This window comes from Sander vitreus, chromosome 4 (genome assembly GCF_031162955.1).
Source record: "Sander vitreus isolate 19-12246 chromosome 4, sanVit1, whole genome shotgun sequence".
In the NCBI taxonomy this organism is placed as follows: Eukaryota; Metazoa; Chordata; class Actinopteri; order Perciformes; family Percidae; genus Sander; species Sander vitreus.
Genome location: NC_135858.1, coordinates 32022235 through 32047703, shown reverse-complemented (window position 1 = coordinate 32047703; position 25469 = coordinate 32022235). Strand labels below are relative to the sequence as shown.

The 25469-nt window shown below is 39.7% G+C and overlaps 1 protein-coding gene across 3 annotated transcripts in view; it reads right to left on the bottom strand.

Moving 5' to 3' along the window:
* Positions 1-25055, bottom strand: part of serinc3 (serine incorporator 3) — a 30834-nt gene extending 5779 nt beyond the window's left edge. For 2 of the 3 annotated variants that reach the window (XM_078249356.1, XM_078249357.1), the window contains exons 1-6: positions 24723-25055; positions 12854-13045; positions 9812-10005; positions 3138-3217; positions 2909-3046; positions 2482-2651 (exon numbers count right to left, since the gene is read on the bottom strand). In XM_078249356.1, coding sequence (XP_078105482.1) covers positions 2482-2651; positions 2909-3046; positions 3138-3217; positions 9812-10005; positions 12854-13045; positions 24723-24761 — 813 coding nt within the window. In that variant the 5' untranslated portion in view covers positions 24762-25055. The remainder of the gene's footprint in view (positions 1-2481; positions 2652-2908; positions 3047-3137; positions 3218-9811; positions 10006-12853; positions 13046-24722) is intronic. The other variant, XM_078249358.1, reaches the window with a different exon arrangement.
* Between the last annotated feature and the right edge of the window lie 414 nt (positions 25056-25469).

The window sequence follows — 25469 nt, the reverse complement described above, 5'->3', positions numbered from 1 at the left end:
CACTTAGCAACTACTCAATCTGATTTTTTTTACACAGTACAAGCACCATTTACCATTCACACACACCCATTCATACACGGTGGCCGAAGCTGCCATACAAGGTGCCACATGCTCAACAGATAATCATTCACACACATTCATCCTTGCCCATAGACACTTCGACATGTAGACTGAAGGGGCAGGGATTGAACCACCAACCTTCTGATTGGTAGACAACCTGAGCTACAGGCGCCCTGTGATGTGAGGTCATGTTTCTTTTCATTTTTTGTAACAAAAATGTTGCCAGTTCACCTCCTGGGCACTGCCAAGATACTCTTGAGCGAACCCCCAACAGCTCGGGGCGCCTTTCCATAAGCAGCCCCCTCACTCTGACATCTCTCCATTAGTGCATGTATAGGTACTAGAGATGGTCCAATACCATTTTTTGCTTCCCGATACCGATTCCGATACCTGAACTTGCGTATCGGCCGATACCGAGCACCGATCCGATACCAGTGTGTCATATATTTTATTATGTTTTAACAACTGTATACTACTATCTCTGTATGGATGTGATATGATTTCTATCTTTGTTGTCGGTCTGGCTCAGGTTAAACTCTTTGTGAAACATGAATGCCACAGAACCTTCTTTTATTCTGCAGTTTGACAGTCAGTTATAACGGAAAAAGAACATAAATAAACTACTTTAACGTATTTTTTCTTTAGGGATTTATTACATGGTATCGGATCGGTGCATAAACTCCAGTACTTCCCGATACCAATACCAGCGTTTTAGGCAGTATCGGAGCCGATACCGATACTGGTATCAGTATCGGAACATCTCTAATAGGTACTGAGCATGTGTGTGTAATTCAGGCCTGTGTGTAGTGTGTGTAATAACAACAGAGTGAAAACATTGCAAACTTGTGGGATTAATAAAGTATAAATTATTATTATTACAATTGAGATGAAGACCCTTAAGAAAAAGCTTTTTACACAGCCAGCATGTTGCAAAACAATAATGCCATGAATATATGGATATATTATAATAATTAAATGAAACAATTAACAATATTAACAAACAATAATATACTAAAGTAAACAACTTGGTAATAAAAATGAAATCAACAAAGTGACATGTGAGCTTCCTCCCGTATTTGTGATGCAACATCGTGATCTGATTATAAATCTCCTAATTTGTGGTATCGTTCGGCTTTCTTTTATACTCAACCCATTTTCCTCCGTCAACTCAATACCCAGTTCTCTCTCCCACTTTTCTTTTATGTACGTTGTTGAGTTCCCTCTAGTAAGTAAGTAAGTAAAGTTTATTTATATAGCACATTTCACAGATAAAAAAATCACAAAGTGCTTTACAATAAAATGTAATACAGTACAACAAATTAAAATACAAGAAAATTAAATACAAATAGAAATCATAACAAACAACTATAAGAAACTCATCAATAAAGCGTTATAAAGGGCCGAGATCACTCTACTCTTCCTCTTTATTTCCCTTATATAATAGTCCCTCACTTGAAGGTCGGATGTCATGTTTCTAATGCACACAATATAGAAATATTGATCAGAGCGATCACAAACAGCGTATGAGAGCAACGCTGAAGTTTGTAGTCTTTTTTATTCTCAAAAAGCACAAGAGCAAAGGTGTAAGGAAGTCATGAACAGCGGTGGAAAAAGTATTCAGATCCTTTACCTATGTAAAAGTACTAATACCACACTGTAAAAATTCTCTGTTACAAGTAAGTCCCTCATTGAAAATGTTACTTAAGTAAAAGTATGTAAGTATCATCAGGAAAATGTACTTAAAGTATTAAAAGTTAAAGTAAACAATGCAGTAAAATCCTCCCATTTCAGAAAATGTAAAGGATCCAAACAGTTGTGTGTTTAATGGGCTAATCATTTCAGCTGGACTTGTAGGCCGTTATATTTTTGGCTAGTTTAATTTATAATAAAACATCAGATTTTATAAACTACATGTGTTTTGTGTGCAAAAATCTTAATGTGTAAAGTAACTAGTAACTAAAGCAGTCAGATGAATGTAGTGGAGTAAAAAGTACAATATTTCTCTCTGAAATGTAGCAGAGTAGAAGTAGAAAGTGGCATTAAAAGAAAAGACTCAAGTAAAGTACAAGTACCTCAACATTTGTACTTAAGTACAGTACTTGAGTAACGATATGAGGAAAATATGCGATATGCGATAACGTTGTTGAAATTGCGATAATGTTATATTACTTGCGATAAATAAACAGATATTAAAGTGCACTCTGTTATGCTTTTCTGCTGCTTTCAGTATTCTGCTAAAAATAATTTACAAAAAATTGCATGTTGATTTTAAAACAAATGAAAGGAAATAATTTCCATCATCCTTTTATTAAATTAGGGAGCTGGTCCTGAAAGCTACTCCATCAGAGGTTGGCATTACTTTGAAATTCAAAGCACTTTAAGGCACATTTTTGCCTGACTGAATGGTTGAAACTGAAGTACCTGTACTTTATGCAGCACAGAGACAACAGAGGCCACGATGCAGAACAACATGTTGAAGCTGATGAAGAACTTGTTGATAGAGCATCCATCAGGCTTGGTGTAGAAGAGGAAGCACAGCACGACAGCAATAAATGACAGGATGTAATTGAGGATAGTGACCACCAGCAAAGCTAAAAAAAAAAAAAAAAAAAGATAAAAAGGTGATCTGATTTTTTTTTTTACACATTCATAAAGAAGTATATAGGAAATCTGTACATGTTGTGTTCAGTTCCTGCTCCCACAGATGTGAAATGTTTTCCCCCCCAGCTGTGAGCAGTTTTTTATTGTGTATTGCATTGTGGAAGTGTGAGTCCATCAACACCCCATTCTGCATGTTGTGATGTTTTTGCATTCAGCGTGTAATCGTGCCACAGCTTGAGACACTGACCTGCATACCAGCCCCTGGAGTTGCCGGTCTCCATCTTGTCCACCCAGGACTCATTCCAGGAGTGGGCAAAGTCCACCAGCAGCACCAGCTGGATCAGAATGAAACAGAAAGCTCCACCAGAGCCCACGACAAACCAAGCTGCAACAACAGACACACAGTTCATTCGATTACTCATATCAGATATTATTCTGTGTATATTAGATGTTATGATCTGATATTAAGTTCTTACTGTAGGTAAATGGCCCATCTGGAATGTAAAAGGCACCGACTGTAACTGCCACCAAGGCAGCAAACTTGAAAAACCAAAATCTGAAAACAAATTGTTAATGGCTGATTATTCAGTAGAATGTACATAAACATACATTTTAGAGTTGCATCAAGAACATATGTATCCGGTGAGCCTCGAAGTCAAACAATGTCCAAAGCATGTGAACAAACAATTTGATCTGCTCAGTGATCAGCAGAGGAAGGATGTGGTAACTGTGTCCTAGACTGACATACAGGGATTCCTGTTGTTTTTCGGGCAACTGGCTGATTGAATCTGTTTTTCACCCCGCCTCTCAAAGAATCGGAATCAAGTATCGTTAAGAATCATAATCCATAAGCAGAATCGGAATCGTTAAAAACTTAAACGCAACATACACAGTTCGTTAATATGATTTATCCATAAATGTGTTTAACAGTTGGCCTTTATTGTGAGAGTTGAATTGTTCAAGATGTCGGTGAGGGAATAATGACATGTTTTCTACAGATATTAAGATTGTTATTTTCACTTTGAATTGGAAAACATTATTTAAAAAGTTTGTCAGTTTAAGAAAACCTCACACTGTATGTAAGCTCTGCTTGTATAACCAACACACCAATATTCTACATGAGAAACTGCTCCTATAATGTGTTACAGCTGGAACACACCGCATGCGTAAGCGCTAATCTGTCCGGCAACACCGGGCACATAGCATCTGCGTAGGCCTGCGCGCTGCAGCGATAGTTTCGCCGTCTCCTGTATTTCTTGCGCGATATGCGAGCATATGTGTCAAGCCAGGCAGGTAATCACATTAGACTGCAACTAACGATTATTGTCATAGTCAATTTATCTGTTGGTTATTTTCTTGATTATTTGCTTAGTTGTTTCGTCTACAAAATGTCAAAAAATGGTTCAAAATGTGATCAGTGTTTCCCAAAGCCCAAGATGATGTCCTCAAATGTCTTGTTTTGTCCACAACTCAAAGATATTCAGTTTACTGTCACAGAGGAGAGAAGAAACTAGAATTTCACATTTAAGAAGCTGGAATCAAAGAATTTTTATTTTTGTCTTAAATAAATTACTCAAACCGACTAATCGATTATCAAAATAGTTGGCGATTAATTTAAGATTTGACAACTAATCGATTAATTGACAGAGTCACAGCTCTATTGAGCCACCTATTCCTATAGCTCTGAGTAGCGACGACTTCATTAGCTTCTTTAATGATAAAATTAAAACGATTAGAGATAAAATCCATCACCTTTTGCCCTCAACTTCAAACGGTTCACCTCTAAACACAGGACTACTAGAAAGAACGACAAGACCTGACATATACTTAGACTGCTTTTTTTCTATAGCCCTTCAACAATTAATGGTAAAAGTCTCTTCAGCTAAGCCATGTACCTGTCTCTTAGACCCCATCCCAACGAGGCTACTTAAAGAAGTGTTACCCATGGTTAACACTTCATTACTAGATATGATCAATATGTCTTTATTAACATGTTATGTACCGCAGTCATTTAAAGTAGCTGTGATAAAACCTCTTCTGAAAAAAAACCACCCTCGATCCTGAAGTCTTAGCAAACTATAGACCTATATCTAACCTTCCCTTTCTCTCCAAAATCCTTGAGAAGGTAGTCGCTAATCAGTTATGTCATTTTCTACATAGCAATAGTTTGTTTGAGGACTTTCAGTCAGGATTTAGAAAGCATCATAGCACAGAGACGGCACTGGTGAAAATTACTAACGACCTTCTAACTGCTGCCGACAAAGGTCTTGACTCCATACTTGTCTTATTAGATCTTAGTGCTGCATTCGACACTATTGACCATACAGAGACCGTTACAGAGATTGGAACATTTAGTTGGCATTAAAGGAATCGCACTAAGCTGGTTTAAGTCCTATTTCTCTGATCGATCTCAATTTGTTAATATTAACAATAAATCCTCCAAGTACGCTTAAGTTAGCCATGGCGTTCCACAAGGCTCAGTGCTTGGACCAATTCTATTCTCCTTATATATGCTTCCTCTAGGCAATATTATTAGGAAACACTCAATTAACTTTCACTGTTATGTGGATGATACCCAGTTATACTTGTCAATCAAGCCAGACGAAACCAGTCAGTTACCTAAACTTCAAGCATGCATTAAAGATATAAAATCCTGGATGACCTATAATTTTCTGATGTTAAACTCAAACAGTTATTGTGCTGGGCCCTAAACACCTCTGAGCCTCATTATCTAAAGATATACAGTCAGGTCCATAAATATTGGGACATCGACACAATTCTAATCTTTTTGGCTCTATACACCACCACAATGGAGTTGAAATGGAACGAACAAGATGTGCTTTAACTGCAGACTATCAGCTTTAATTTAAGGGTATTTACATCCAAATCAGGTGAACGGTGTAGGAATTACAACAGTTTGTATATGTGCCTCCCACTTTTTAAGGGACCAAAAGTAATGGGACAATTGGCTGCTCAGCTGTTCCATGGCCAGGTGTGTGTTATTCCCTCATTATCCCATTTACAAGGAGCAGATAAAAGGTCCAGAGTTCATTTCAAGTGTGCTATTTGCATTTGGAATCTGTTGCTGTCAACTCTCAATATGAGATCCAAAGAGCTGTCACTATCAGTGAAGCAAGCCATCATTAGGCTGAAAAAATCTAAACAAACCCATCAGAGAGATAGCAAAAAACATTAGGTGTGGCCAAATCAACTGTTTGGAACATTCTTAAAAAGAAAGAACGCACCGGTGAGCTCAGCAACACCAAAGACCCGGAAGACCACGGAAAAACAACTGTGGTGGATGACCGAAGAATACTTTCCCTGGTGAAGAAAACACCCTTCACAACAGTTGGCCAGATCAAGAACACTCTCCAGGAGGTAGGTGTATGTGTGTCAAAGTCAACAATCAAGAGAAGACTTCACCAGAGTGAATACAGAGGGTTCACTACAAGATGTAAACCATTGGTGAGCCTCAAAAAACAGGAAGGCCAGATTAGAGTTTGCCAAACAACATCTAAAAAAGCCTTCACATTTCTGGAACAACATCCTATGGACAGATGAGACAAAGATCAACTTGTACTAGAGTGATGGGAAGAGAAGAGTATGGAGAAGGAAAGGAACTGCTCATGATCCAAAGCATACCACCTCATCAGTGAAGTATGGTGGTGGTAGTGTCATGGCGTGGGCATGTATGGCTGCCAATGGAACTGGTTCTCTTGTATTTATTGATGATGTGACTGCTGACAAAAGCAGCAGGATGAATTCTGAAGTGTTTCGGGCAATATTATCTGCTCATATTCAGCCAAATGCTTCAGAACTCATTGGACGGCGCTTCACAGTGCAGATGGACAATGACCCGAAGCATACTGCGAAAGCAACCAAAGAGTTTTTTAAGGGAAAGAAGTGGAATGTTATGCAATGGCCAAGTCAATCACCTGACCTGAATCCGATTGAGCATGCATTTCACTTGCTGAAGACAAAACTGAAGGGAAAATGCCCCAAGAACAAGCAGGAACTGAAGACAGTTGCAGTAGAGGCCTGGCAGAGCATCACCAGGGATGAAACCCAGCGTCTGGTGATGTCTATGCGTTCCAGACTTCAGGCTGGAATTGAATGCAAAGGATTTGCAACCAAGTATTAAAACGTGAAAGTTTGATTTATGATTGTTAATCTGTCCCATTACTTTTGGTCCCTTAAAAAGTGGGAGGCACATATACAAACTGTTGTAATTCCTACACCGTTCACCTGATTTGGATGTAAATACCCTCAAATTAAAGCTGAAAGTCTGCAGTTAAAGCACATCTTGTTCGTTTCATTTCAACTCCATTGTGGTGGTGTATAGAGCCAAAAAGATTAGAATTGTGTCGATGTCCCAATATTTATGGACCTGACTGTAGCTACCCTGGATGGTATTGCCCTGGCCTTCAGCACTACTATCAGAAATCTAGGAGTTATTTTTGATCAGGATATATCCTTTAACGCCCATCTAAAACAAACCTCAAGAACAGCCTTTTTTTTCATCTTCGTAACATTGCCAAAATTAGTAACATCCTGTCTCAAAATGATGCTGAAAAACTAGTCCATGCATTCCTTACTTCCAGGCTGGACTACTGTAATTCCTGTAACTCCCCGGAGTCCTTATGTTTCTTTTTCCCAGCATATTTCGTTGGATTAGGATGGCACCAAGATCTTGGTTGCAGCTGTCGCCGTGGTCCTGCTTACTACACCCTGCTACGCTCTACGGTGCCCTGCTGCGTCCTGCTGAACCTGCTATTTCCAGCCATGCCCTGCTGTGCCACTCTACATACTGTAACACCCTGCAGTGCCCTGCTATGACGTCAACTACTACGACTACCATTTTCTAGTCACTGTTCCATTATCTTTATTGTGACTATTATTGCCACTGTTCATCACATACCCAACCGGCACCATCAAACACCGCCTACCAAGAGCCTGGGTCTGGCTGAGGTTTCTTCCTAAAAGGGAGTTTTTCCTCGCCACTGTCGCACTATGCTTGCTCTTGGGGGAATTACTAGAATTGTTGGGACTTTATAAATTATAGAGTGTGGTCTAGACCTACTCTATCTATAAAGTGTCTCAAGATAACTCTTGTTATGATTTGATATTATAAATAAAATTGAACTGAATTGAATTGAATTGAATTTAATTAATCGATTAATCTTTGGAGCGCTAAATCACATACAGGAAGACCACAGTGCAAACACTTTCAAAATAAAACAGCCAGGTTTATAGTGATTTTGGCTGTTTTGACTTCTCACAGCGAGTCAGCACACAGAGAGAAAGATTGACAAACAGACAGAGAGAGAGAGAGAGACAGACATGCACGCACACACACACACACACACACACACACACACACACACACACACACACACACACACACACACACACATATATATAGGCTACAATTAACACAGTTTTCCCAACTCATCCTGTCTCTTTCTATCGGAGATAGAAAGAGAGAGAAAGAGAGAGAGAGCGTGACCGGCGCGTAGAAATACGCGTCCTGTATGAATGGCCAGGTGTACGATCAGGCACGTATTTATGCTACGCAACACTTACGCGTCCGGTGTGTTCTAGCTGTTAGGAGGGATGCACCAATCTGATGTTTTCTTCCCTGATACTAGAGCTGCAAAGATTAATCTATTAATCAATTAGTTGTCAACTCTTAAATTAATCGCCAACTATTTTGATAATCGATTAGTCGGTTTGAGTAATTTTTTAAGACAATTCTTTGATTTCTAGTTTCTTCTCTCCTCTGTGACAGTAAACTGAATATCTTTGAGTTGTGGACAAAACAAGACATTTGAGGACGTCATCTTGGGCTCTTTTAAACAACTAATCGAATAATCGTGAAAATAATCAACAGATTAATCGACTATGACAATAATCGTTAGTTGCAGCCCTACCTGATACAATGTTTTGACAGCTAAGCTCTTTGAAATCAATTCAAAATCTGTAATCCCTTACTATGTAGAGCTGATGAAATCATTTCACTATGTGCAATGTTACACATAACTACACATTACAACTACTGCTGAAAAGTACAAATGTTCGTCACCAACATTGATTGTAGTCTAGCCAAATCTGAATTGTATGTTAAAGAGGGTTTATATTGTCGTCATTGTTGCAATGCCTCATAATGAAAGTTGGAGCATGTGAAAGCTGACTCAGGGGATCATCATTCATTGATAAAAGTGTTAAATACATGAGTATTCTTTTTTGCTGCTGGTCATACCAAGTGAGAAACTTTACATCTATTTGGGCTCAGGTAAGGTGATGTTTTATGATGTTACATTTTCCTTTAACTTGATACACTGATTGATCAAAGAATCAAAAATCGAATCAATAGATGAGTAATGTGCTGTAGATCTGTTATGAAAAACAGAAAGAAAGAAAGGTGTGTACAGGCCACCTGCTGATCGACACGTATAACTTCGTTCGAGAGGACAGAGAAAGACAAAGTTCTTTTTTACAAAACGTAGTAATGCAGATGTAGCCTCGATCAACAGCCAACATGCCAAAATGCATTTGATGTCGGCCTGCTCTGTTTCAGCACCTTCCACATCTCCAGTGTGAATTTTGAGGTTGGCAGTTTTTAAAAAGAAGCAGGCTTAACCCCCAGATAAATGAAGGTTAGAAAGACAAACATCTACTGTGATGTAGGGCTGGGTACCGAATTCAACACTTTTAAGGCACCGACCTTATGGCCTCTAAAGTATCGAGTATCGAAAAATGCTTAGTCATTCAATACCCAATTTCAATACCTAAGGAGTAAAGCAGCGTCAGCGAGCCAATAAGCATACAGCATGCTTCTACGAAGATCTAATAATGTTTGTGATTGGTTGTCTAACGTTACACATCGCAGAGACAGGCAGGAAAAACTCTACGCACAGAGATGGGGCTCATGCAGTAGGAGATGAAAAATAAATACAGTTAAAGGATTTGCGCCGTAATGTGTAATTTATTTTTATTTTATTAAATTGGTATTGAAAAAAGTATCGTTAAGGAACCGGTATCGAAGTCACAGTATTGGTATCGGTACCGGTATCGAAAACGTTTGATCGATACCTAGCCCTACTGGGATGTGTTGGGAATAAAAATCATGTGTTGTTATTGCATTGTTTACCCATTGTGGATGGCAGCACGGGGGTCTCTGCTGTTCTTGATGTTAATCATAAGAATGGCAAAGCCCAGGAACCACATACTCATGCCAAAGCAGATGCGGTACACTGCTTTGTAGCCCACAAACATTTCACAGTTGACATCAGCTTGCAGACCAGGGATAGAGGAGCCAGCCCCGTCTTCACAGAAACCTGGAATCTACAGAAAATCACAAGAAGTCACATTTTAACAAAATGGTCAAATGAGCAGGAGCTTCACTCTATATCAGTGGTTCCCAACCTGGGGTCCGGGGACCCCTCAGGGGGGCGGCAAAGATCACAGGGGGTGCGCAAGTCTTTATCTGGTTTGAGGTTGAGGTAAAAAAAAAATTATTTTCACATGTTAAACAAATTATGATAATAAACTAGAATATATAATGTATACAAAAGTCTGTATAAAAACTATATATTTTTGTTCTCGCTTAAAATTGTAGGCAGGCTACTTAGTAGGCCAAACCTCTGGGACCTCTTAACCTGTGACCCTCAGGTCAGCTGCTAGCTGCTATCATCCTCGTTTTTCCTGCCGTCACGGCATCACTATTTTATGAATGAAACATAGCGGAGAAACGTAAAAGTGCTGATAACTCCTCTGTATCAAAAAAGAAAGTAAGGCTCTATCTCGAGAGTTACCTCAACTTCGGTTTCGGAGGGGGGGCTCAGCTTTTCTTAGACATAAGTGTGTGTGTGGGGGGGGGGGGGGGGGGGCGCCAAGGAAAAAAGGTTGGGAACCACTGCTCTATATGATGTTGAGTAGTGCGGGCCAATTGAACAAATATTCAAAACAACAACATTGTGAACCTCTTAACTGACTTTAATCAAGTCCATAATCAGAGTTTCTGCAGGTTTCACCAAGTCAAATCTGAGACTTTTTAAAACCTTTTTAAGACCATTATGTATGCAATTTAAGACCTATATCACAACATCAACTAAGCCCTATTGCTAAACTTGCACTTCCCCATAGCTGAAGAATAAAATATGTTTTAGAGACTCGCGGCAATAACACAAAAGCTAATTGGCTGCAATATAAGTTGCATGTTGGTCTCATTTGTAGTCGTAATACAGCCAAATTATATTTGAAGTAGCGAAACAAAGAACTACAACACCACGGAGTAAATTAAAAAAGGGCAAGGCCTAAAATTTAGATTTTTAAATGTTATACTTTGTAAGACCTTTTAAGACTCCGCGGAAACCCTGATAATGCACCTGAGAAAAACATGTTCTGGTTTATTGGCATTTCTTTAAACCAATCACAATCGTCTTGGGCGGTGCTAATCGCCGGACGGAGCCACGGTGCCTCTGCAAAATAGACTCAGGAAGAAACTTGTTTTGGTGGAACATGTGTACATTCAAAAGTTGTTTTAGTCGTGCAACACAAAACTCAGACAGTTTTAGAGTGCCAACACAAAGAAAGCGGAAGGTAACGGACAGCCGCGGAAATCCTGATAATGCACCTGAAATTATAACACTAAAACACATCTTACCAGTCAGCATGTGCCTGAGTTTGTCCAATCGTTATTTCACCTCGCAAAATAATTAACTATGTGTGCTAAATCTAACTCTAAAAAAAATTGTTGGAGAGTTTGCAAATTCGGGCACAAGTGCAGATGCTGGGACAGAAAAAAGTTGCCATGATGGTAGGCGGGCCCACTTTGGCTTCAGTAAACATGATACAGACCAGAACAAAACTTAATGTAAATGCTGTCCGAAAATGGCTGCAGCGATTCAAGCCTCAATTTTTTTTAAATAAATATTTTTCTTAATCTTCTTTGATAGTATGATAAATATCTTTGGGTTTTGGACGAAGCAAGACATCTGAAGACGTCACCATGGGCTCTGCAATTTGGGATGATCTTTTTCACTATTTTCTGGAATTTTATTGACCAAATAATTAATAGTTCGCCCTTTCCTCCTGCCCTCCCGAGAGAGAGCAAGAGGAGCAGCAGCAGCAGCAGCGAGTGGTAGCCAGGCTTGGTACTCGCACCATCCACATCAAACTCTTCAACTTTCTGGATACGGATGCGTTCCTGCTCCCCTTACGCAGATCAGATTTAGTGCCGGAAAAGATCTAACGGAGAAGAGATTGTGGCATTAACTTCCGTGGGGCAAAGCGGAGACTTGAAGAAGCCTTTGAGGCTCTGGAGCCACAACTGATATCACAGTTTGCAGATTACCAGATCATCTTCAAGTTCAAAGGGAGGTCCGCTCAATAAAGAATGCCCTTAAGGTGGCAGTCGAACGCCAGGAAGACCTACTTTGCTGGTCCTAGTGGAGTTAGAAGGGGTTTTAAACTCAAAATCGATTGGCGATGCCTCAATATTTCATTTCATTTATTTATTTATAAGAGCAACACACTTTAATCAACAGTTCTGTAAATGTTCCAGTGTTAGCCAGCGTAATTTTTAACTGTAGTCCTTTGACAAGATGTTTTGAGACCAGAGCAACAGGAAGCGGCAATATATTAGCGATTCAAATTTACAGATAGAAGACAACAAGATGCCATAAAGACAGCAACAGCTACAAAATGAGCTTTCTCAAGAAGCCATGCAGAGCAACGGGAAGCAGCAAGACTTAGTAGATATACACATCAACAGCCACAGTTCAGTACATGTACAGATATATATACAGATGTATACTGTTCAGTACAACAGTATCCACGTTCAGTACATGTAGCCATGCAAGCAACACAACACAGCCAAGCAACACTGATTCTAGCCATTTTATTGAAACATGTAAACATGCAGAGCAGCAATAAATAATGAGACAAAAAATAAAATCCAACAATCATGGAGATCTTGATAGACAGATGTTGCCGATCCCGACTCCATCACTCATGCAGCTTTAACTCAAGCAGTTTACACCTGGTTAGTGCTAAGTGCTCTCTAATAGTAGACAAATTATCCAGCTACTTATATAGGGTTAAAACCCAACACACACACATTACTTCCTATTCTGTGTTTGACACAGAAATAGAGCGTTACTGTGTATAGAAATGTCCGTTATATGCATACATTTACTTCATTCCCATGGTCCACTCGTACCCTTTTTAGCTGCTGATCCACACCCGGCGAAAGCATGATGCAGGCGACGATGGTCCCCATCAGCAAGATGAAGGCGTAGATGATCCTGGTCACCGTGGAGTTCCTGGTGCCCGGGCAGCAGCTGCACATCAGACAGGTTGCACTGCTGCACAGGCACGGCACCTGGGGACAGGCACAATACACGTGAGGCATTTCAGCATCTACCTCAATGAGGAACATCTAAAAACATGTAACATGTTGCCTATTATGCAAAAACCTAAAACTAAATGTGCAGAACGAGGACGCATCCATACATGTGACATACAATAATGATATAATTAAGTGATCTTCAACTGTTTTCATCTTTTACTCTTCAAAAAAACAACGGAACTACTATCACCACTTACACATCAACTGACATTTCAATTCATTTCAATGGTTACACTTTTACTAACCATTTAACACTGGTGTAGTCTAATGTATTTTAGCGGGTATACTGTACTATATAAATATTTTATGGACCAGAATGGCCATATCAAAGTGGGGCGTCTGGGTATTCTCCCCCAGGGAAATTTTGAGCGTCAAAGACTTCATTTCCTGCATTCTGATACACTTTAATGCACCAATTTACGGTGGAAATGAAAAGGAAAGGAAAACACAGATGACAATTCAAAATATATTAAAAATATTATGGAAAGTATGTTGTTACATGTCATTGCGCATTTTCAAGTGGGTATATGGAAATCCTGGAGCTTTCTTAGTGGGTAAACCTGCGTATTACGTAGACTAAACCGCCGCCCTTTAACCTCTTTCATGGTCTGAAAGGGTCTTCACATTTGAACAAAAAACGTCTTAAGCTCGTCTAACTTCCACAACTTCCACTGCTCATACCAAATTTACTCCAATTTCTTTCACTTCAGCCGACGCTTCAACTGACATCGTCTCCCATTTTATACACTTGAACTGTTACAATTAATAATTTTTTGCAGGACATCCACCTTAATGGACACTTCAAGCTCAATTCTTCACCTACACAAAACTGAAATCAGCTCCTGCTAATTCAACCACTGTTGGAATTAAATAATGTTTCATCTGCAAAATTTGAGGAGTGAGCATGCAGGGCTCTAGAGTGCGACCAAAATTTGTAAGGGTGCGACTAAGATTTTTCCTAGGTCGCACCGGTGCACCTAACGTCCTTGCATCCGCTGCCTCTCCACAAACGAAGCGATGTCGATTATATCGATTAGAGATGTTCCGATACCGATACCAGTATCTGATACCGGTATCGGCTCCGATACTGCCTAAAACGCTGGTATCGGTATCGGGAAGTACTGGAGTTTATACAGTGATCCGATACCACGTAATAAAGCCCTAAAGAAAATCTACGTTAAAGTAGTTTATTTATGTTGTTTTTCCGTTATAACTGATTGTCAAACTGCAGAATAAAAGACGGTTCTGGGGCGTTCATTGTTCATGTTTCAGAAAGAGTTTAACCTGAGCCAGACTGACAACAAAGACAGAAATAATATCACATCCATACAGAGATAGTAGTATACAGTTGTTAAAACATAATAAAATATATGACACACTGGTATCGGATCGGTACTCGGTATCGGCCGATACGCAAGTTCAGGTATCGGAATCGGTATCGGGAAGCAAAAAATGGTATCGGACCATCTCTAATATCGATATGGTTTAATGTTGCATTACATGACCCATTCCTTCTGTAAAGCCGTGCCTGTGTTTGGATCGCTCCTCCGCGCAGCCCCGCCCCCATTCACTCACACACGCTCCCCTGCAACATGGAGGGACACAGCGCCGCCGGTCCAAACTGCTGACATTTGTCTACAGTTTTAATTGTTATTAACACAGCTGTATATTAAGTATGAGAGGGAAACCTGTATTGGTACCAGTGTTTCCGCTGGTAACTCTCTGTTATTGCGGCCGCCACGGCGAAAAACACATTAGAAGTTATTGAATGGAACTAACTTCAGTTCGTTGAGTAATAGCGTGTGAGATGGATCCTGCTGGACCTGGGCGAGAGATGTGACCCATGGCCACATTATCATAGTTCATAAAAATGCAGCGCAGCCAGGGACGATAAAGACATTTCATACGCAAGACGTGTGTAACGCCGCTGACCCGCCAAAGCGCATTCGACCCGTGCTGGACCCATTCATAATGAGTCAACCGTCACTCTGTGACTGTAGGTACACACCGCCGCCAACTTCAGCTTCTAAAGATACCAGAAGTCATTCATTTTCAATGGAAGCTGGCTTCTCTCAGCTGCAAGGAGCGTCAAATCTGTCGGCGTCGCGTTTTGAGCGACCAGAGCGTTAATCAGAAAGTTGAAAGTATGGTAATTTATGGTAATGAGCTATGACGCGGTTCAGTGGCAACCAATCGGAATATAGACGTCCTTCGCGCTGGCTGATTCCAGAGAAACATGCGATGTAAACTTTCGTTCCTACCAAAACATTAGTTCCAAGAAAAAGGAGGAAAAGCTCATCATCGCCGTTGCTGGGTTCTCTATCATTTATGATATTTGCTTATAGGGACCAGTTACCTGCCGGTCACATCGTCTCTAAACAGTTCGCTCACGGTGAAGTCCTGCACGGATCAACAGCTGGCGGTTGCCTGCTCTGCCTGCATTCTGCTGCGGTTCAGCGAACGAGTTAATTGCTAACAGACACCGCTGCGACCAACAACCAATACAAATTCTGTCATTATATATGTAATTTATAAAAGGTTTCTAGTGTCAATGTATTGGCCGTGCAGTGGCTGCTTGTGCTTTTTTCATGATCGAACATAGAATGCTACTACGTCAGAGCTTGTCCATACTTTTTGACAAGCGTCCTTGACAGGGCGGCCAGAGCTTCTTTGCAGCTCAAGTCGGCGGCCGTGTGTACATACAGTGAGTAGCTAGCATAGGCTTCAGTCCATCGTACTCCCCCTCTCTTCCTATATGAGCTACTGTAGTTATTGTTGTTGAAAACAAGTGAAGGAGCTTTCTCAGAGATATACTTTTTTTAAATATATCCCAGGCTATTTATTTCAGATAATTGTGAAATATGTGTTGCAGCTGTATATTTTCAAATTGGGAAGGAAACCCTGTCTTTGCATTTTATTTTAATCACATCTGTTTTAATAAAAGAGCTTGTGAAAAGTGGCTTTGACTTAAAACTGAACATTTAGCCCACTTTGTAAAAAATATATATTAGAGATAGAGATATATATTGTGTATCGCCATTCAGCCAAAAAATACAGAGATATGATTTTTAGTCCTGGACTAGTGGAAGATCTGATAAGAATCAGTGTGGAGAATTTCGATGCTAGGGAGTGTGGCAAGCTGGTTTAGCCAAGGCCAAAGGGAAAGAAGGCCAAATTACAGGTGTTGGCCATCTGAAGGGCATTTGACAGCAAGGGGGGACCCGCTATAAGACTTTGAGTACAGTATAATTGTGCTTATAAATAAATAAAGAAATAAAAAAAGAAAAATGTACCAACTCCTTATTCTTGTTTAAAATAATTGACATAATATACATATGAATGTATATGGAGCGTGATATAAAGGTGACCTTGAAATTGTGGCGTTAATGGCGATGCGAGGAAAAATTTGGGTGCACCTAAAGTTTGTGCTGGTGCACCTAAATAAAAAAGTTAGGCGCACCAGTGTGACCAAGGCAAAAAGTTAGTCTGGAGCCCTGGCATGTGTATATTTTCTTTAGAAAATGTAGCCTTTTCTAGTTGTAAAGTCGGTTTTGGTGGGGTCCTTATTTTACAATAAACCAATATGGGCTTTTTTACACTTCCTGTGAGACAATGTAAGGAGAGGTGAGAGTTATAGGAGCATATCATATCATTCTTTTAATTAGCAGGGGGTGGAGGCTAGTGGCTTTTCTCTGCTTGTAAGTATGGTAAATCAGATGAACATGAGAGAAAAGAAACTGTTAAACCATCATCTGAAAGTCATCTGCTAAGGCAGTATCATCTGACTTTTGGTCTGTGTAAAGGCTTGAATGAGTCTGCTATTTAGTCTTTCTCCGAGTCAGCTCTTGAACTAATTTGCCAGCAGTACATGGTTAGTGTGCAGAGCTTGACCATGGAAACAAAAGAATCTTTCATTAACAGGGCCAACAGGTGAATATCTTGTTGGGAAAAGAACAGTTAAGACTTCCCATGCATGTCAACTGTAGGAGTCATGGCTACAGAACGAAATGATGATTAGACTGGGGGATGGGTAGGAGGACATGCACTCTCTGTATTTATGGACAAGATGATCTCCTGTCAGTTTTCTGTTATACTGGCATTAAATAGGCTACTCAATTACTGAATACTGACAGCCTACCTGTAAATCTTTATTAGAGTGTGAATTGACAAATACAGAATGCATTCACTTGAAGAAAAAAAGCCCTGTTTTTACAAGTTTACTATCTCGTTAATTCAGACAAACAAATACCTGTGAATTAACGAGAGAACTCAAAATCCTACGAGAAACATAGAGTTGCTGCTACTGATCTGTTTTAGAGTTCAAGTAGACCTTCCTCCACGCTGCGGAGGAGGGTCTGGCTAGTCCACACAGCACTCCGGGATGGGAGAAAAACATGTTCTGGTTTATTGGCATTTCTTTAAACCAATCACAATCGTCTTGGGCGGTGCTAATCGCCGGACGGAGCCACGGTGCCTCTGCAAAATAGCCTCGGGAAGGAACTTGTTTTGGTGGAATGTGTACGTTCAAAAGTTGTTTTAGTTGTGCAACAGAAAACTCAGATTGGACAGTTTTAGAGTGCCAACACAAAGAAAGCGGAAGGTAACGGACATCCGGAATTTCCGGCAGCATCGGAGTAATCCTGGAAGTGGAACGTTGTGGATATAGACTAGTAATAAGGTATAGCTTTTTATTTTGGGCTTTCCGCCTGAACAACCACAAAGTCCTGAGGTGCCTGCGCAAAGTCAACACACTGATAACAATGCAATCTATAGTACTTAAAGACATTAGTATTTCCCAGTGCCTCAAACCCAAACCAAAATAAAACCGGATTAAACTAAACAGGTGGGACTGTTTGCTTCCAGACATCAAACACTCAAGTAGGCTAGCCTGAAAAAAGCTTCACACAAGACGGGCTGTTTTTTTAGTTTTTCTGAATTTCTGTCTTGTTCAAAACACAGGGCCTTTTTTCTGAATGCAATATGCTTCCGTAGAAATATGCAATAAAAAGACCAAACTATTATAAGATTTTAAAAGAACTCCACCATACTTAAAGAATTCAGATCCCATATTTTACTTTGTGTCCAATCATCATCCAATCAATTATTGTAATGCGTAACGCAATCGCAGCAAAAGGATGTGAGACAGTTAATAACAACAATAATAATGAAATAGGACCATTATATACATGTATGTTTTGATATAAACACTTTGTATACAATGTTTTCATATTGATATTTATAAAGTGTGTTTGGATGCAAAACCGTGGACGTTGGATGACGACAACGGGGCTTTTTTTCTCAAGGGTTGAAAAAAGAAGGTAATGATTAACAAACTATAGACAGGTAAAGGGGTTTTGTTGAAACAAATTCTAATAAACTATCAACAGAAAGTGTGTCTGCAACAACAGTGTTTCCTCTATGTTGATATTACCGCGGCGGCCCGCCACGGTAAAGTTTAGGCAGTGGCGGCGGAAAAGTAGGGCAGACGCACAACTGGGTTTCCGCTATGTACACCGCGCACCGCCGCGCCTTCAGCTGTTTATGAAAAGTCATGAAGTCGTAATTACACACGACGACTGCAGAGCCGTGTGCTCTACTGAACTCAGGCAAACTGTCATCCGCTCTCTCTCCCCATTAGGGTTAGCAACTGGAACAGTGACAGGACGTCATCACTCGCGAAGTCATGGCAACCAAATAAACAACAGGGTGAGTACTATTTGTCACTCAATCTTAGGCAAAGTGACAAACAGCGACGAAAGCCGCGACATGAAATCCGCACTTATGCGGGTCCCGTGAAATATGACAGCTACAGTTTATTGGAAAAAAGCATTGTGGACACTGAGTTTGATGAATTTACTGTTTATCAGACCCCAGATGAGACAAGAAGCTAACATTAGCGAACACTGCAGTGATGGTCCCTCTGCCTTTGACTCCACGCTGCAGGAGACGCTGTATTCCTCCGACACGCTATATCAGTGTTTCTCAACGGGGGCGGTACCACCCCCCCAGGGGGCGTTCAGAAGATGACGGGGGGCGCTGGAAGCAATTATTTGGAAAGGGGTGCATTGACGTGCCCTTGGGGGGGCGTTTGTTCGAAAGCTACTTTAAACCGTTTAAAAACTTTAAACAATTGCCGCAGGGTGGTGCGACGTTCTGTTGTGTTCTTTAACCCCCCATTGTAGCACAAGTAGACTTTATATTTCACAGTAACAGTTTTTCGTCAGATTGTTTATAGAACACAACGTTTCCTACTGCACCTGAAGGCAGCTTCATTTCACGGAGAAAGAGAGAAAGAAAAGAGACGAGTGAGAGACATCGACTGTGCTTTGTTGTTTGGCAAACATTTAGCTGTTTCACAAACTGTTCACAAAGCAGTTCAGGGTTTGTGTTTGGTGTTTTAAAACTTTCTTGTGGAAGCGATAGAGACAGTGATGTAACTGTTTACTGTACGGGACTCTCACACCTCCACAAAACGCAGCGTGATGTGGGGTTGCGTTTCTCCAAATGTTTTTTTCTGCTATTTACTCGCAAGACAGGCGACAGCAAACCCATACTCTTCTAAGCATCAACAAAGGACTCTCACTAACTTTCAAAGGTTGTAAACTTATTTCCATTTGGAAGTAAATCCTTCTGCTTTTAAGTGCCATCTTGTTTTCCGTTGGAACAATTCGATTACAGATTTAGATTTGAATGAAAAATAGATTTGAATGTTAAATTGCTAGCTGTTTCTGATTGGCTACTGTTAGTGTTTGTAATACTTAATTAAAGTTGAATGTTACATATCTAGTCATTCTGATTGGCTGCTGCTATTTAAATTGAATGTCAAATGTTTGCATTTTTTAAACACCTGTAAATATAATTTCTATTCACATGGCTTTTTTGATACCTGGGAAACTAATAAATATGTTGTTGTCAATGATATGATTTTTTGATTATTTTTGATAACAATAGTAACAACAATAATAGGCCTAATATTAGGGTGTAATCATTAATATTCGGAGCAATTAGCCTACATCTTATTTGATGGGGGGCGGTTAGAGACCTGGATAATGGATAGGGGGGCACTGGCACAAAAAAGGTTGAGAACCACTGCGCTATATTAACGTTACTGTTTTAAAACCGTTTTCCAGTTTAGTGGGGGTGCATACCACCCAAAACCAACATGATAAACGTACCTAGTAATGGTCACTCAGCGTTTTGTTTTGTTGTTAAACTGTGTGTAAAATGAGCGGTGATGTTAAATCACCCTACGATACCGTCTAGTTGCTGGATGGTTTCAAGGTAACAGTCGGTAGCTAACATTAGCAGATAAGCCTGTACTTTTTGACGTTCAACCCCCCCCTGCTGGAAAAAAAATTCTAGAGGAAACACTGGACAAGATTTAATAAAAATTTACAGATTCCAGATTCTCAGATGTTAATATTTGCTTTGTTTTCTTTGCCTTTTATGATAGTAAATGAAAAGGCTTTGGGTTTTGGATTGTTGGTAGGACAAAACATGCAATATGGCAGGGAAAATATTGATGGTATGTTTCTGATTGACAGAACAAAAGATAATGGCAAATATTTAAAATAATTATTTTATATATTTGCTTATAAAATTACGTCAAAATCTTCAAGCTAAGGCGGAGGTTGTGTTGTCTAATTGAGTCTGGAGACAGACACTGAGATGCTGATTACAGTCATGGTTGTTTTGTCACTGTGAAAACTTTTATTCAAATACTTATAATTTAGGCTCAGTTATCAAAACAAGATCATTGTCCACAGTATTGGCAACCTGGGGCCCGTTTCAGGGAGAAGGTTTAACAAACTCTGAGTCTAACCCTCTGAGTTGATTTACCCTGAGATGGGAAACTCTGAGTTTTCGGTTCCAGAACAGTTGATTTGAGTTGGTTCAATCAACTCTGAGTAGGTTCACTCAGAGTTACGCGCATGCACCACCACTATAAAAAAGCAGCATGAATGGAGCAATGATACTACGATTCACCATGGCAACAACCATAAACAAACTGGTCGGCGGAAATGTGCACATACAGCAAGTTTGAACATATAGTATATTTCGTTAAAAAAGCAACACAGCGGCTGCTACAAAAGAGAGAGAATTTGCGTGGGAGAAAATTGCTGCAAGAGTAAATGCGTCAGTTCCAATATAGTTTATTAATTTCATATTTAATCATAAGTATAATATTATTGGTGAAATGGTATTGAACCTATAATCTATTTCATTTAGGTGCAATCCTGCGGGCGAAAACGTCCTAGGCCTACTAATCCTATTCTGAGGCTGCAGCACCATGTCATTAACAGAATTATAATTCATAATCTTTTATTTCAAAGGGTTTACATCATTCACCTGCAATACTGTGGAACATCTTTTTAAAGGCTCTTACTGGTTTGTGTCCAGGGAACACTACAAAAACGTTTAAAAAACGTTTCAGAGCGAGTCACATTATTCTGACGGCGTTTTGCTATACAGCAGCTTTACTAATATGCTCCGCATCACCAGTGTTGTAAAGAAAACTGCTGTTTGCAAAAAATTGTAATGTGACACAAAGAATCTGCTGGGATGTAAGATGTACGATGGGTGACGTTAGTGATATGAGGACGGATAAGGTTATGTAAGCTACATAACTGATAGACTGGGAAGAAAAACGATACCACTCAAATAGGTAGGCTGGTATCTGGAAATGAAAATGCATCGTCGAGGCCTCAATATCATCTCCCAATGTATGTTTAACTCCCTGAGAAGTAATACAGCTTCTTCATCAATGGGATCATCAACAAAAGGAAATGCCATGTTTTGAGAAAAAAAAAAACGTTTTATAGTCTCTCTCTCTCTCGTTTTATAGACACAGTTACAGTAATAAACCAACCCTGTTTTTTTATTCATGCAGATAACAAACTGCGCTAAAATGCACCTGATACAGACTGAATAAATGAATGAGGAAATGAAAGAGCACTGTGTCAGAGGGAGGAGACTGAGAGAAACTCTAGGTTTATTGACGAAAACCTGCTCCCGACCGGGTTAGGTTCACAGGCTTAGCCTCCCTTTCTGAAACAGAAAACCCAGAGTTTCCCTCATCTCAGGGTTAACAAACTCAGAGTTTTCACTAAACCTGCTTTCTGAAACGGGCCTTTGCAAAGGCCTCCAATGTCTACAGGAAGCAGTCTACTTAACGTCCGTGATAAACTAAGGTGCCATGGCAACGCCCTGCAAATGTATCCGTATAATCAGTCAAACCCATTTACATGTACAGGAATCCATGAGGGTTGTGACACCTGTGAACTTTTTTTTGGAAAGATACACCTAAATTCAACCTAGACAGATGTGGACTGGACCAATCACACAATGTTCAATGTGTCTCATTTCCACTATCAAAAGATGGACAAAATATAATGAAGCATAATTCTGTAACTGCATGCTTCACTTCTCAACAGATTTAGTCAGAAAGTAATTTTGGGAGATTATTGTGAAACAGGTCAGACAGTTTAAAGGATCAGGCTTCATTCATGTATTTTTCAGTATTTTTCTAATTGTAAACAAATCCAATAAAAAAGACCAAAAACCAACAATGTGTTAGTCCATTGCTCAGTACTTTCTGACCCTGTCTGTGGCTCTCAGCACCAAGCCAATTGGTTTTAGAACACACAAAGTTTCATTAAAAAAGGCTAATCTAATTTCCTTCAACAGCTGGCCAAAACATCACTCAAACAGGAGGAAATGGTGCATTTGTTTGGGACTAGAGATGTTCCGATATCGATACCAGTATCGGTATCGGCTCCGATACTGTCTAAAATGCTGGTATCGGGAAGTACTGGAGTTAATGCACCGATCCGATACCACGTAATAAAGCCCTAAAGAAAATCTATGTTAAGTAGTTTATTTATGTTATTTTTCCGTTATAACGGACTGTCAAACTAGAGAATAAAAGAAGAAGTTCTGTGGCATTCATTGTTTGTGTTTGATCATGTTTCACAAAGAGTTTAACCTGAACCAGACCGACAACAAAGATAGAAATAATATCACATCCATACAAAGATAGTAGTATACAGTTGTTAAAACATAATAAAATATATGACACACTGGTATCGGATCGCACACTCGGTATCGGAATCGGTATCGGGAAGCAAAAAATGGTATCGGACCATCTCTATTTGGGACTATTTTAAGCAGCAGACTAAAATACTTGACTTGATAGACTTGAAATAAACTACAGTGGCTGTGTTCATGGCAAAGAAAGTTTAGTTGTAGCACCTAACAACAACAACAACAACAACAGCAACAACAGCAACAACAACAAGGCAGTTCTAAGTGCTTTACACGAGATATACATGGGCATGAAGATATACAAGACACAGAAACAATATAAGCTCATTGACCCTGCTCAAACAGCATGTGCCTTCATTTACAATAAACCAGTATCTACAGTGCTTTAGATGTCTCTCTCTCTCTCTCTCTCGCTCTCTCGCTCTCTCTCTCTCTCTCTCTCTCTCTCTCTCTCTCTGTCTTACACCAAATACTGAGTGAGGGAGGACTGGAAGACTGTCAACAAGTTAATACTTCTGCCAGCCAGACAAGGTCAGCTTAGTCCAAACCCCAGGCAAGGCCATGTGTGCCAGATAACACACAGCAGCACATGACCAACCAGGCACGCTCCCTCCTGACCTACACCAAAATAAATCGGCATGGGAAATTTGTTTATGAGAGCACAATCCACATGGTCTTCATTTAGCATGAGCTTTCACAGTCCTCTACTGAAAAGAACAGGCATTTGTATTTTTCATTTATTTATCAAGTAAAAATCCCAAATATGTTTTGGTCACAGCTTAAGCAAATGTGAGGATTTGTTTCTTTTCTTGATTTTGATACGCCATAAATCCAATACCTGGAATATTTGATTATTGGACGACTTGTGATGTTATGTCCTTCTTTTTTACATTGTTGTATTAATCATGGCGTTGTTAAACTTACGTAAATGCATGCTGTTATCTTCGTCTGCAAACATACTGTATATGTTGACCATATTTATGAATGTGGCGCTTGTTGTGGTTGTACAACAAGGCAACAAAGCACAGTTAATCCAGTTAATCACGTGTAAGCAGATAATCAAGTGTGTTATGTTTAACCCTTTGCTGTGGGCTTCGAATTCGTCTACTGTCCCTCACGTTAGAAAACTTTACAATAGACGCTTTAAAAAAAAACTTTAGCAGGTGTTTCTGGAACACAGCGTACTGTGATTCGATCTAGTATTACTTTTCATTTGGCTTTATGGAAATATAAACGCACTTTAAGTATGTGCTTGATGACACACAGCCTACATTTCGAGAGGATATGGCATGCTGATTGTGTCTCTTATTCTTATAACATTTAAGTATTATGACATATGCATATTCTTTAATAAAATTCCAACCATTACGAGCGCAATTTAAAATATTTGAATACAGTTCGGCTTTCTGTTCGTACTGTTTTATCAGCAAACCGTCGCGATATTTGAGTTTGGCGTAAGTTACAGGAGAGCGGCATAAGCTAACATTACTGTATTAATACCTAGTACCTGTTGCTTATTACTGTGCATGACGCCATCTTACATTTCCCGTTAATGTAAAACCGTGTGGTTTATAACATAATTCATATTGACAATGTCAGAACTTACCCAGCTTGCGAAGGAAAAGGCCCCCAGAACAGCCCCCATGTCTTCACAGTTTCAGTCCGTGAATCCGTGTTCTTCCTCCCTTTACTTCTGCTCTGTCCCTCCAGGCTGGAGATTTAAACACAAACCCGGGAACGAAAGGCAACTGCGGGGGTGGGGGGGCAGGAAAAAACATAGACTGTTATAACCATAGACAGTATAGTTAGTTAGAAGAGCTCAGTGTGCAATGTGAATCCTGAAGAAGTGCTCAATGTGGTTGGCTTGTGTGGTTGGCTACAGCAGAGACGGTTCAGAAGCTACAGTTATGATTTCTTTCCGCTCAGTGAGTCCAATGCTGTGTTACGTCACGACGTTGACCTGTTGTGAACGGTGCACTAACCCGACCAGTGCACCATGTGGACCTTTTACAGTCTATGGGTATGACTTAATAATCAATATAAATCTTTATAATGAAAAAAATATTTTCAATTTTTAATCATAATAGGCTATTCAACATTAAGATTAAAAAGTGTATGTACATACATAGTAATAAGGCTGAATTATTTTAATTATTAATAAATGTCAATCGATTATATTTTTGATTACCGGTAATTTTTTAGTCTGTATAATGTCTGTATAATGTCAGGAAATAGAAAAAATAAATCACAAATTCACAGATCTTTGTTTTGTCCATCCTATAGTCCCAAATCTAAAATTTTACAATATTATAAAACTAAGAAAAGCAAAACATCCTTACGTTACCTGACTTTA